The sequence below is a fragment of the Coptis chinensis genome, chromosome 6 (genome assembly GCF_015680905.1).
Source record: "Coptis chinensis isolate HL-2020 chromosome 6, ASM1568090v1, whole genome shotgun sequence".
In the NCBI taxonomy this organism is placed as follows: domain Eukaryota; kingdom Viridiplantae; phylum Streptophyta; class Magnoliopsida; order Ranunculales; family Ranunculaceae; genus Coptis; species Coptis chinensis.
In genome coordinates this window covers 45,374,646-45,389,435 of record NC_141461.1, presented here as the reverse complement: position 1 = coordinate 45,389,435, position 14,790 = coordinate 45,374,646, and the positions used below count along the sequence as shown (strand labels likewise).

At 36.0% G+C, this 14,790-nt stretch overlaps 1 protein-coding gene across 2 annotated transcripts; it reads right to left on the bottom strand.

Annotated features, from left to right (window-relative positions):
• Positions 1–2,499: 2,499 nt before the first annotated feature.
• On the bottom strand, positions 2,500–10,276 carry LOC147493205 (uncharacterized). 2 transcript variants are annotated; one of them, XR_015199306.1, is made up of 14 exons: positions 9,997–10,276; positions 9,522–9,581; positions 9,226–9,367; positions 9,058–9,141; positions 8,413–8,441; positions 7,516–7,757; positions 7,279–7,317; positions 7,016–7,127; positions 6,691–6,897; positions 5,588–5,930; positions 3,477–3,736; positions 3,224–3,351; positions 3,010–3,092; positions 2,500–2,724 (listed from the first exon to the last, which is right to left on the bottom strand). XR_015199306.1 is itself a non-coding variant. In XM_086566922.1 (13 exons), the coding sequence occupies exons 3-6, from the start codon at positions 9,546–9,548 to the stop codon at positions 7,684–7,686; spliced, it is 327 nt and encodes a 108-aa protein (XP_086423048.1). In that variant the 5' UTR covers positions 9,549–9,581; positions 9,702–9,914; positions 9,997–10,140; the 3' UTR covers positions 2,500–2,724; positions 3,010–3,092; positions 3,224–3,351; positions 3,477–3,736; positions 6,691–6,897; positions 7,016–7,122; positions 7,279–7,317; positions 7,516–7,683. The 2 variants fall into 2 exon arrangements, 1 of the variants encoding a protein (XP_086423048.1); XM_086566922.1 differs by lacking the exons at positions 5,588–5,930; positions 8,413–8,441 and adding an exon at positions 9,702–9,914 and having other exon boundaries at positions 7,016–7,122; positions 9,997–10,140.
• Between the last annotated feature and the right edge of the window lie 4,514 nt (positions 10,277–14,790).

Genomic DNA, 14,790 nt, shown 5'->3' with positions numbered 1-14,790 from the left:
TATAGATTTAAGGTAATGCAAATGAAAACCTTTTCTGATTCAATAGTGATAGTACTCCTTGACATTGTGTCACAAAGCAAAGAAGACACATGCATTGATATCAAGTTCTGATCATAAGTGTATATTCAACAGAAAGATTGAATTAAAGCTTCACATAAGTCTAGTCATGAAACTTATTCAGTGTGAACGTCTAGTCAATAACCAATGGGTGCATGGTCACCTTATAAACTACCCATGTTATGTCAAGGCAATATCGAAACCTCTAAACTTTTTCTTGAGAAGAATGGTCATACACTTTCTCATTTTATAATGTATCTAATTTAGTTCAAGAACATGCCACAGTAAGTATTACGTCAAGAATCAGTAAAGTAATAAGGTTATTAGTATTACGTGGACTACAAATGCAGTCCTTCCTAAAATAGAGAAAACAATCAGTAAGGGCAACACAATCACCATACATTTTGGTCACATACTCTAACTACATTGGGTGAAACCTACAAGTACCATACTGAATTCAGCTAAAGGCTAAGACCACTAATTATTGATCAAAACAGAAGAGAAAATAGTTAATATTAATGAGGAAATAAATTTAGTAGTGTAGAAATTGATTGATTATAGGGTCAGGCTAAAAGTTTATTGAGACGACACATAAACTTTGGACGTGTTAAATCCTAAACTTTGACATCCAATTTCAACATAAAGTTTATGAACAAATCGAAGTCGATCTTATTTCTTCTCATAATAAGAAAAGGCAGATGCATTTAATCTCTTCTTCCAAGATTTAGATGCGTCTGAACTATGTAGAAGAACTATAGCATCCCTCATATAATTATAGTTAGAAAAAAAAAAATACTTATGCATGAACTTCCGCTTCTTAACAACGTTTCAACTTTAGTAGAAATAATAAATCACTAACTTAGTTCTGATGTTCTCTTCTTTGTTTTTTTTTTCTCCTACTTAGTGAGACATTGTCACAAACACTTAGACCCCAAATCAATTTAACACAAACAATAACTATTACTAATTGAAAATAAAGAAGGGAACAATTGAAATTGTCAAAAAGATATTTTTTACTTCAAAATCACTGAGTAATAGAGTAAGACTCCGAGGAATTTGCGAGGTGATTAAAGAAACTACAAAATTAGCAAAAGATCTCACCTGAAAAATTCCTCGCCAATCCCCAAAAGTTTAATGAGGTTGAAGATTTTTGTTTATGTTCACTACCTGACCAAAATAAGGTATATGAAATCAAATCAAACACACTACTATATCAAGTGATGAAAGAAAGAATCTAACCCTTCTTTGTGGGATCATAGAAAGATGTGATGGTACATCTATAATTGCTCAATCAACAACAATAAGAGGATTGGTTTTGCGTGAAGCAAATTACTGGTTATTTTTGTTTATCACTGTGCGTTTTGAATTTTGATTAGTGGTGGGTGCATTGTCATGGTAAATCAGTTTGATATACATGAGAAAGAGAAATCAAAATCACTTACCTAGCCTTGTTAATTGGATCATCAAGCCCTCCAAGGAAAGTGGAGAAACGATAGAAAAGTAGGGGTGGGTTTTTTTGTGAAGAATAGAGGAATTTGTTTTGTTGGGGTTTAGTGTTTTGTTCGTGGTGAAAGTTTTATTTCCTATATTTAGTCTCCTGATTTTTCATAATCCCCCTAGATACATGGATAGGCCTAGAGCTTGAAAAGACAATAATACTGACTTAATTGTTGGTTTCTTCTAATTGACAATGAAGTAATAATTGAGAAAATAACAATGATTTATTTTTCTAATACATATATGAAGCATAAGTAGGTGTCTACTCGGGGGTATTATTTCCCGTCTATCCACTGTCGTGGTTGGGTACTTAGGGGATTTTTGACATTGCTCCTGAATGTCTTATGTTGAGAAAATGGACTTTAGCTTACTTGATAGGGCTAGGTTATAATAAGTGCACCTTATTGAGTGATGTCCTGAGGAAGTTACTCACAATTAGACTCTTGGCTTTAGCAGAGTCTTAAAAAGAGATCACTACTAATAAAAAGACATGTGATGACGGCTTTTAGCCGTCATGAAACAGGTTTAATGACATTTTTTCATTTAAAAAACAACCGTCATTATAGAGCCCGTCATCATAATTTTGATGACGGTTCTGAAGAAACTAACATAAACACTCAAACTTAATATGACAAAAATTTATTTATAAACGTCATAATTGGATTCTTTTTGCGTGACATGTTTTACTTAACCGTCATAGTTTTACTAGAAAAAACGTCAAGAAATAAACCTTCTTTATGTCTATTTTTATTTAAACGTCACCATGAGAAACAAAAACGTCAATAAATTAACATTAAAAACTGTCAAGAATTGGTATGTAACGCTCTTTGGAAGCCGTCATAACTTATTCGTTTTTTTTTTCCTGTAAATCTGAAAATTCCTGTAAATTTGAAATTCCTGTAAACCCAATGCATTCATACACCTTGACAACTCAAGTCCATTACGGAAACAAGAATCATACTTTTATTACCAACATAAATCATTCCAAGAACTTGTTCATATTACATGATTTATTCACAAAGAAAAAAATTAAATAACTCAAACACTTGATTCAAAATCAAGTCATAATCCAACAATAATGCAATTTACATAACCCATCCAACAAATTGCTAATCAACCGATCTATCTCAAACAAACTTAATTGAGCTACCATGTTATCTCACTTATAACCTAAAAAACAATATAAAGAAGAATGTGTTAGTTTGTTTAATAAATAAAATAAAAATATAATCATATAACTACTAAATGAAAGAGTTACAAGCAACACTACTATGACAGAGAATCATGTTGGTTAAGCCCCAAACGTACACCACTATAGGATATCTGATCTGTATACACAAATAACCCTTTACCTAATATGCAAAGGAAAGAACGTAAGAAATTACCAACCAAAAAAAAAAGTAAGAAACCGAGTGATGTGAGAAGGTTACACTCAACATGAATTAGTGACTTAACATGTGAGAAGTGATGTGAAAGGTTGACTCTTTGGTTCCAGCTGAGAACAGGGCCAGGTGTAGCCCCCTATACTCCCTTCCTTCCTACATAAAGAAATTAGTGACTTAGCAATTTAAGTTCCAAGAGATGAAAATGAGAACAAAAATAGTAAGTTGTCACATATATGATCAGTAGAGCTAACAAGTCCAACTTATAGGGAACGCATTAGATATACCATGTAGAATGTCATGTAAAGAACCCTTCGTTGCATACTGATATATCAAAATTCGATTATTTGCCTCCAAACAGTAGCCCAACAATTCCACAAAATGCTCATGCTTTAGTCTAGAAACTGTTGATAACCTGCAGCCAACAAATTTTAAAGTCAAGACAATGAATCGGGCTTAAAAGACAATTGAATCGGGCTTAAACCTCATATACTTGCCCTTCAAAGAGCTATACATATTTCATTTTATTACTCAAGTCACCCTCGAGGCAAAATCAGAATCCGGCTCTTGTGTGTTCTTGGGGATCTAGCTTCTTTACAACCGCACTCACTCACCAAGATTGGGGTCGCAGAGAAAACTCGACTATAAGACCCTTCTCCAACTAAAGCCTTTGTCCCAAAGTTAGAAGTCAACCTCTTCAGTTCATCCAAAGATATTGCTGGCATTTCAATGGGTAAGATCTTTGGAGGAGCTGAACTCCTCGAAGCTTGGGGATCCCCTAGGCTCTCCTCGATCATTACCTAAAACACGCAACAAGAGGAGTGAATCAGTGTGTATTGTGTATATGCATGATGCCATGCTTGCAAAAATTTGCATGACAAGCACAAACATAACGGGACATAAAGGAATTGACATATATAGCATAAAGAAGAAATTGAATACCTTGTGAACTTCATACAAATATGATGAAAGCAAAAAATAAGGGGAAAAAAAATGTTGATTTATGCACATTTATAGTTCTAAAACTAAACAAAAATGCCCCTGATCTTTCATGTATAACAAGGTTAGAAGATGTAAAGTGCGCTAAATATGTGTTTCCTCATAAATGTTATAATAGTACCATAAAGCATAATTCAAAACAACAATTGAGATAGGACCATGATTCAAAGAAAGAGCACCATGCATGTTACTTCCTGAACATCAAAGCGGCTATTCATGATATGGCTGCAAGATTTATGAGTGTAACCTTCTCACATCACTACTAAAAAAAAAATTACCCATAAGCGGTACTAAACTAGCATTTCATTCGCTTCAAAACCCAGCTAGCATCGGCAGGACTGGAGCTTGTTTAGATCAGGACCCATGCTTTAGCAGCTAAGAAAGCTGACTTAGATTCCCTTCTAACTAGTCCTAGCCGAATATAATGAATAGCCCAGGATCAGAACCAAGAACTTCATTTAGATAGGAATAATCGCATGTTTAACCCCTGTGTGCTGTCTTTACCCATGAGCAGGACTAAACAGGCTTTTGATGCATCTCAAATGCCAGCTAGGTGGGGCAGGAGCTTGTTTAGAATTAGAGTTCACCCGCGACTTTAGCTGCCATAGCAGCAGACTTAGCGCTTAAGGAGGGGGTTTTATCCTCTTCGGCTTACCCTTTTTCTTCTTTTTGTTTATAGCTTCATATTTGTGATTGTATAGAGTAGGTTGTCCCGTAGTTTCTTGGGTACCGGAACTATGTTGGCCAGTCACTCTGGATAGTGTGAAACTAGGAGGAAGCCGGCGTTGTACTGCTTGATAAGGTCTTTCTTCCTTGATCTTCAGCATCTATTCAGGTCTCAGTCTTCGTAGTTTCTGCTTAACTGGCTTAGCTCCTTCGTTCATAGATAGAGTAGAGAGAAATGGGAGAAATCGGATTAGCCACGTTCTAACTCTTCGCCATCTGACTATCATAAGAGTCATTTCATCCTAGAGTCTCGGGCTGAGGGATATCTAGTTTAAGTGCCAGTTTCCTTTGCTGTCGATGCAGGCGAGTTGGGCCTATTCTCATCTCGAATAAGAGAGTACCAGGAGTACTAACATATAATCTTTCTTGTAGATATACAAGACTCCTTTTCCTTTCCAGTACTATTACTATTATAAGCCCCTATAACCAGGGAGTTTAACTAGAACCTAGATATAATCTCCGGAATCATAAATTGCTATCTCTAACTATGCTTTTATGAGTGGATTTTAGAGTGCGGCATAGCTGTAAACTCCTGAATTTTTAGAAGGTTCTTTCTAAGCAGCGTAAGATAAAACACTAGTAAAGGAAGCAGGCAAGTGGTAAGCTGGCCAAGTCAAACTAAGCAGAAGTTGAGGAATGCTTTTGAACTCTAAACCAGATTTGTCAAAGTAGCCGACGGGTTGATGGGTTTGAGAGGAAATGGTATTCGCTTCGAAGGAAGGACAATGAGAGCTCAGTCCTAGTTCGCTCGATGACGGCGAACTACTCTATTCGGAAGCGGGGGACTGAGGTCGACGGAGATCGAGAGGAAAGCCTGTGTGACCATTGATTGTGAAATTAGAGCTTTGATTATAATTACTAAGAAAAAGAATATATATTTCTTAGTAAGATAAGGCACGTGGAAAGGAAGGGGTTTTGCTACTTACATAGTGTGTGTAAGGAGAAAGCCCATTGAAAGATATACGAGGGAAGCGTCACCCCAAGCCCTATTTTCCAGCAATGACCGGTCAATCAAAATGGAGATTCACAGATGATTCTCAGCATAGAAGAGATCTTTACAAGTCTGATCACCGATGGAACGAACGGCTAATCATCGACTCAAAGCACGTACTGCCATCACATTACAACATGTCTCCTGAAAGGTCAACAAAGAGCGCCTCCCTCCACACTCAACCGAAAAACGGAACCCCTTGAGCTGAACCAGCAAAGCAAATAATTGAATGAAGCCCAATTCCCTCCTAGAGAGCCACTTTCGGGGGCCATGGCTTCCTGAAACCAAGAGACGGGACAGAAGATGCATAAATACTTAAAGAAAGATAATTCTAATTATCTTATTTAGAAGAATAATATTATAGGACTACTCGCTCTCCCTTATTCAACAGTGGTATCCCTTCTTTCAGCTGTTGGCTGTAGTATCTCTTCTCTATCCTTGTCCTCTGTGCTTCTTGTTCCAAGCTTTCCTTCAAATCTGCTTATAGGGTGTGCTCCTCTCTCTCGGCCCCTGCCTAAGCTGAGACTTCTCCTTCTCTTTTAGAGTGAAAGAGTTCATCTTTGAATACTTTGCCCGGTACGGTCAACCAGACAAGCTGGGGTTGCTTCCTCGGAAAGATCCACATAGAGGTTAAATAAGAGAAGGCGAACCACATATGAGGGCTTGGGACCTTTTTAGTTGGAGTTAGTGGCGGCCAAGAAAGAAAAGGTAAATAGCTAATAACAAGACCACTTACAAAGAAATAACAACACCGTCAGCAAAGCATCCAACCATTTTCCAAGTACAAGGATAAACCGAGTTAATACCCCTACACATCTAGAACATGCAATTGACCAATAACACTCCTAAGGCATAATATCATCCATAATGGTTCTTCATTACACAGTATGAACATCACACGTACTGAAGATTCAAGACATATAAATTCATTACATGTTGGTGACTATTATAATATCTGGTTCGAAACTATAACCAAAACCAAAATTGCCCAACTAGATTTATCACAAATAAGGATTAAAAAGGAAATTATATACAAACCTGCTGACGCAAGAAAGACGAGCGATGTCACAAGGAGATAAAACTTTGAAGAGACAACAGATGATTTCATCTGGAAGAACTTGCGAGTCTCAGGTCTGCAATCTTTTTACCGAACTTATGATTTGTCTACGCGTCTATTTTTCGATTTCCTCTCGTCTGACATACTTCAGGCTTTCGCCCTTCTTTCTTGTGAACTTGTGACCAAGCCTTTAAAAGATTAATTTCTTTCAGAAATTTAATCAAACATTCGGTATTCATTTTCATGAAGACTTTTTAGAAGTCAAAGCTGCCAATTGAAATAAAAACATACAGGCTTAATTCGAACCTGATGATAGATTGAGAGAGTGATAACCGATGCTACTCCTTGGTTTTGCTTAAACTTCTCCAGATCCAGAAACACCAGTGTTCTAGTTTTTCCCTCTCCTCATCAAGCTTTGCTTCCAAAATATAATAACAATATCAGAGATTATCAAATTTATGGTCAGTAAAACTAAATTCATTAAAGGGGGAAATCATAAAAACCCACGCCAATTAGCAGGAAATGAAATGAAAAGGGTTAGAGAAATTAAGACATATATGGAGGCATACCTTGATCGACCCAAAGCCTTCCACTGCTATCGTTTCAATCTATCAAAAACCCGAACAAAAATTAAGTACTGATAACCAATTAAAACCAGAATTTGAGCGAAAGGAGGCGCCTTTTTTCCATGGCCAGATAAGAGGCAAAAAAGATTCGTCGAGAAGGAAATGGTGATATTCCAAGAAGAAAACGAGGCGCCTTTTTTTTTTCTAGTGAAAAATAAGAAAATGAAAAAGAAAACTCACTGTTCGCATTATAAGTCGGGGAAAAATAGAGCCCTTGACGCTTTTTCTATTCTTTTGGTTTACTTTTGTTTTTGGTGAGACACGCTCGAGTCTAGATTGTTGACGCTTAACTCCCGAGCCTTGAGTTGTTGACGCTTCGATTAAACACACCAGCAACCCGCAAGTTTTTCACTTTTTCTTCTTGGGTATTTCTCTTGATCCCTTGACCACTCTTGACGCTAGAAACACTAATTTAAGGGTCCCTGAATAAAATGTTAACCAACAAATAGTATTGACGGTTTAGGAACTACAGGAGTTATCGGTTGTGCTAGAACAGTCAAAATAATTCTTGATGGTCTATCTTACTCTCATAAAAAATAGAACTATATCAGCTGATGGTTTTGCCAAGTACGTCATAAATTATTATGACACCTGTCTTGGTTACATCAAAATTTGACAAAACCGTCAAGAAATTTTTAAGTACTTTAATTTGGTCTATTATATTGGTGACTTGACTGTTTTAGGAAACCCGTCAACAAATTATCAAATTTTCTTGACGTTTGTGTTATACGCGACATAATGTTGCAACAGCCGTCATAAAACCATCATATTTTCTTGACACTTGTGTTATACGTGACATAATGTTGCAACAACCGTCATAAAACTATCATATTTTCTTGACACTTGTGTTATACCCGACATAATATTGCAACAGCCGTCATAAAATTTTTACCAAAATACCTATCTTGACGGTTTTCAATAAAACCATCAAGATAGATGAAAAACATGCGTCATAATATGTCTTTTTTTTAGTAGTGGATCAACACAATAGGCTGTTAACATTAAATTCTCAATTCCACAAACAATGAACAAGCAATTCCATTGGAATTAAGAAAGTTGAAGCTAACCATAACACACCTTTTAACGACAATCAAGTGGCGATAATCCTGCGAAAAATCATTTGGTGCCGAATTGAATCTCCAATAAAAATAAAAAAAATAAAAAAAACTGATAGAAACACACAAAGAGTCAAATTAATAAGTAAAAATTGAAATTTACAGAAAAAGTTCGCATAGAACCACAATATATGATAAAAGAACAATGTGATATATTAATTAGGGCCATCAGCCATACATGGATGATCAACTGCTTTCGAGAGAGTGTCATTAATAAAGCACCGAAAAAAAAAAGTTTAACTTAAAAGTTTTGATTGTTTAGGGTCTATGTATTATTGGTTTAATTAGCTATTGTATTATGCTATTGAATAATGCTTTGGATGGTCACTATTGTTTGCTTATGATTGAATGTCTAAAGTGTGAAATTATAGCAAAACGATGGATCCCTAGCAGCGACATAGAAATCAGCACTTCCCTTTAAAATCATAGAAATTGCAGAAACAGTAAATCCATTTGTATATTTAATATACAACTTCCAGCAACAAAAAATATACAAAGGGCAACTAAAAAAACATATAAATATTGGAAGAAAAACTCCATCAAATTTTCATGAAATGATTATCATTTCATTTTTTTTTTCCAAAAAAAAAAGTGGTGTGCACCATACGTTTTGTATATACAATTTCAGCCTTGAACTGCCTCCACAAAGCATTGCATTGCACTGGTGTAATCAGCACATCCTTTGGGAGACCTGCATTGAAGGATTTTTCTTTTAGAAACAATACTCAGGAACTATTACCAAAAGAGGAAAACATAAAAGGAAGGAATATGATACTTCTTCCCATGTGTTTGAGGCAAGCGGATCTGCAGAGGTTCCTACACTGCTCTGTTGAGACCCAGAAACAGAAACAGTTCCATCCATTAGAGAAGAAAATAGTACATTGTTCACCCATTTGCTTAACCAAATGGCAATCTTTCTGCAAACAAATTCAATTACCACATCAACAGAGTTCATGCATGAGGCAGCTTGTAACAAAGACTTGCAAGAAAACAGTATCCAAACATTTGACGTAATCTAAATATGAAAGCAAACTGAGACAGTAATTCCTTTATGCTAAAAATGTGAACTACCTTAATGAAGTCTTCCACATTTCTCATCCTCTTCTCAATTAGTTCAATTAGATTGGCAAACTGTAGATAAACGACAGTAAATTAGAGTGTCAAACTCTCAACTATACATTGAGATGACCAAAAAGGCAAAAACTAATAAAAACACAACTGGCATCAAACCAATCTCGCAATATCTGCCACCTTTCTAAATTCTTAGTTAGTTTGTTTGCTTGCTTGCTGGAAATTCTTTTTTGCTTCCTCATCAATCCAATAACACACAAACTGATTATGTTATTGTTATCTACCAATAATGAGTTAGCTCTCTATAGAATTAGCTAGGCCTCAACTTCGTGGATGAAGGTTTGGGAGGGGGATTTGGGACCCTAGCCACTTTCGGTTTCACAGAAAGTTGTTCTGAAGAAGTTGAACGAAACTTATTAATAATAACAAAAGTGTTAAAGAAAAGATTAAAAAAAAATAAAAAAAGAGTGGGTACCTCAGAAACACCAGTGACGGCAAAGTGGAGAACATTGGAAGTGAGAGCAGTTTGAATGAGTTGAGGAGCTACGTTGTAGACTCGTAAGTCAAACAGAACGAAGGGTTTTTTGATGAAGCGTATAATTTAGATTAGGAAACCTTCAGGGTTTAACTTTCGTGGGTTACTTTTGTGATTTTGTCTAATATCGTAGCTTTCCTTCTTCTTTTTTTTTCTCTTTTTTATCGGCAGTTTTTTCTCCACCTTTCTCGTAATCCCCCTGGTCGACGTGGACACCCTCAATGCGCTCTAAAAGGGACTTCTATTATATATACTAGCAAGATGCACGTGCTATGCACGCGATGTTAAACAAAACTTGCCGAAAAGTGTAAATATAATTTGGGTGAGCACACTTACAATTGAAATTATGTCTGAGCAGACCCACTGACAGCTGTTTAAATTTTGAATTGAATGGAACTCCATTCCTATTTGATTTTCAGACATACCTAAGCAATAAATTTTTAAGTATATCTCCAAATAACATGTACTTTGAGCCTCTCATCATAGCAAGTGCACGTTGCAACGACAAAGATAAAATGTTAGTGCATCAAAACACCTATATAACGCTATTCACTGGAATCAGTATCCAACCGTTAGGTAAATAGGTAATATGCAACCGTAAGTATTGAATCGGAAGAATGGGACATACACTCAAGAGCTGAGTCATTTGGTTTGTTAATCAATCATCCAAAAAGGAGTTATAATGGCATATGCGACACAACGGCATACTCAATCTACATAGGATATTACATCAATATAAGAATTAAAGTACACCAATAACAAAAAAAAGTAGGTCACTCTGACTTGTCCCCACTATAATAGCTGGTATGTTGCAACCATCTACTCGCAAGCAGCTAGGCGTGGGTAGAGTGAGACGGGCGGATAATCTATGGAAGTACGTTCTTCTTATGAGTGTTCATGCATTGGGCGTTGGCTTGAAGATGGGCCCCAGATACGACCATAAACTTAGCAATTGTCAAAGGGAATGATTCTCGTATAGTAACTGCATTATGAAATTGAATGCATCATACTCACATATATGCAAGAAACCATCAAGAATACAACCCATTGAATCCATTGATACTCCAATATTAACTCGAGTATCTTTGGGATGAACTTAATTCAGATTAGAAAAATTTCTTTTACTTATTTAAGTTGAAAATTATGTCAATAGTCAAGTCACAAATAATAATTCAAAAACCAACAAAAATGCAAATTCAGTGGAGTAAATCACCTTCCTCACGACAAAACATAAATTCAAATTGGAAATATTAAGTTTTTATAAATCTAATGATTTTGGCAATGCCGGTAAACTTCTAAAATTTACTAACTTATTGAAACCAAGAGTTCCAAAATTTGTTGGTATGTTTATATAGTGAACAAATCAGATATGAATTATACTAAAAAGATTATAAACACAAAAGCATATATTCAAGCCAAAGACAAAAAATCACTAAGTGTAATTTATTATTACTATAATCTACACCAAGTTTAAGCAATTTCTTCAACCGTAATGTAACCCAAATATATATATATATATATATATATATATATATATATATATAAATTTTTTACATTTCAATTACACATAACACAAATCAGCTAAATGAAGGTGGAATAACTCACTCCAATCATGTTGATGAGTCTCAATTCTAATAGCATAACTACATGTTGAGCCAAGAAAGAGAACTATTTTTAGAGGAAAAGTTTTCACCAAGTTTGTAGATTCAAAGTATAAATACAATTAACTAATAGGTTCAAAACAATAGAAAGCTTCAACACAGAAGATTTGATTTTGATACACACACAAAATAACTAAGATTATCAAGTATGCAATGTCGCCAAGCTAGGTAGCTGACAGGTGAGTACCAACTTACAAATGTGCATGGAATTCGCAGTAAGTCAAGTGGTCTTATTGTACTTATTATTGTGTACACTGTAGAGATAATTGATTGGATTTCATGACTATCTATGGTTGAGGTTTGTGGTACTGTTTAGTAATAGAGTTTACAATGAACCATTAAGAAAAGTTATCAAGATGAACTTAACCATGTAAAGATAAAAATTCCTCAATAAGAACTTAACACCAAATTCCATCAAGGTTTTATATATATATAAAATAAAACCCCACATATTCAACACTAAACTGCCCAACACAAAACATGTTTTAAAATCAGTCTTAAATCCCATCATTTAGAAATATGTACCATTAAAGTTCACTTAGCATAAGAAAAGCAATAAATAGACACTCAACATGAAGATGAACTTACGGGAGTTCTGGTTTGCCGATCTGTCAACCATATTCTCCTTTCAGCATGCAACCCGTTATGTTTGTGCACCTCCTATCTTTCTGCCAATTTCAAATTTTTGTTTGGCCACCTCAGCCAGCTTCAGCCACAATCCCTATTCACACCAAGTCGACAACTAAGGCTAACAACGCCGACCGACATTAGAAACATGAAACAAAAGGAAAAAATCAACTAATAATGTAACCCTAAACGATATCACACCTCGTTGTTCATTGCCCTTCTCTCGGGAAGTGATTTTGGTTCCCTTTTTCCAACCCGGTCTGATCTCTATTGTCGATTTCCTCTACCGGTGTGGGTCTCCTATAAATACAAAGCAGAAAGCACATAATTAGATCAAAAATTTTAGGAAGTTATCGATCAATATCATCACATACGAGACATCTTCTTTATTTTTTTTTACCGGTAGATGTTTTATTAGTATATATTAGCAGAGAATAGCGATTCATTACAATTAATCTCACCAAACACATAATTCAAGCCTTTAATGTAAAAAACAACGGAGTTCCGTATAAATTTGTAAAATGCAGCCTTCCAGTTGCCTCCCCCAATCTTCTCCCAAAAAATAATAATAAAATTAAAAAGATAGAAGAAGAGAATGAATGAGGAGGGCATCAACGCAAAACAACTTCTTCAAAGCTAATAATTTGAAAAGCCCACCTCCTTCACTAAGCTGACTAAATATTCTAAATGAACATCACTACTTTTGTTTCCTTGACCTTGAGACACTATATGTTCTTCCACTGATAAACTTTCAAAGATTACTTACGAAATTAGAGCTCGCTTGTCGCCCAACATTTTTTCGGCAAACCATCCTATTCCAAAAGCGATTAAGAGTTACTACACCCTTGTGCTGTCTGAACACAAATAGGCATCCCCTGCATGGAAAGATTTTTAGAAGCACTGGCATTGATTTCAGCAGTATCTACTCCCCCCACCACCAACAACGATGCCTCTTTGTGTTCAGACAGCACTTCCGATATATTTATCAACCATGTCAATTTCTTTGGAAGAAGTAATATGTTCATCTTTACCGCTATCAATCGTATTCTGGGTGAAATTAGAGTCACTACTCAATTTGGAACCCGCGGCATAGATTCAAGCTTCTCCACCTAACTGGATGGGTTACCCATTTTTTTGCCATGATCATGTAGCTTTGTGTCCTCAGAAGTTTGATCATTCAAGTTCAGAGATCTAGCAAAAGTGTCGGGGTCCAACATTTTAATCTTTTATAATCGTTTTTTAGTATTACTCTTCTTCTTCAACGGACACAAAGCTACTATCAAGTACTAAAAACCATGAGACCAAAGTGCAAAATGAAAACTTTATAACAAAGTTCATAATAAAGATAAAGTTTTACCCGAAAGCGAGAGATAGTAGAGTTCACAACCACAGTGCATGGAAGGATATTGTCTGAGAAGACAGCATAGTGACGGAAATCTGGTTTGTGCAATCTGTGTTGGTTTGGAAGCACCCTCTCTTCAGGTTGCAGAGCAAAGTAATCTGCAGTCAACCACATGGATAGGCAAAGTCACAGTCCTTTTGGAGTAGTCCTTGAAGCAAGCTGAAGAGGCTTGCCAATAAAAAATAATAATAAAAAAAATATGGCAAATTATGAATGTGGTAAACTTTAGAAGTGCTATGCAATTGGTCGGGATGACGATAACAAATGTGGAAAGAGAACCCCTTAATTTAACACGATAGTGCACTTTGTGATATCATAAAACGGATATATGAATCTCAATAGCTATCGTAGCAGTGATTAATGATCATCTGGTGGTGCCATGTGAACACAGTTGGCAATGACGAAAAGCATCATTAGTCCTAAAAAGATGACGGTGTAGATACATATGCTAGCAATGTTGTCTTGCGGGGTACCCTTATCCATTCTGGGTTTTCACATTTCAGCCATTTCATGGAAAGAAGATATCACAGACATTGTACACTATTAATTTAACCACCTTTCCAGGATGAAGGTTAGAAATTGTAACAGAAATGGTTCCAGTGCTACTTTGAGGTACGGTATCAACTTCACCTTCTCAAGGTGGCACTGAAGTTTTGGTGAACACACCTGAAAACTCTCTACCACGGAGCGATACTGATCCCAAACCAATGGACAATCCAAGTTATACCAAAAAAGGTTGTCTAATGTTAGGTGCTGAATAGCATGAGGTAAACTCATCTGGAGGATGTGCCGCACTAAACATTGAAAGCAAAGATCAATTGTACTGAGTAGTGTAATTCAGGACTACACCTTCAGCTCCACCCCAATAGCCATGAATCTGACTTGAGGGGTAACAGGTGTTCAGGCCTTCAGGGCACTTCACGCTCTTCCTTACTCAAGGCGGTATAATGTGTTTTGGGTGACGAAGACTACCTTGGGCTCCTATTTGGATTGCAATCCATCTCCACTCCACCAAGCTCGACTCTTCAACTGTTTTTGATAGAC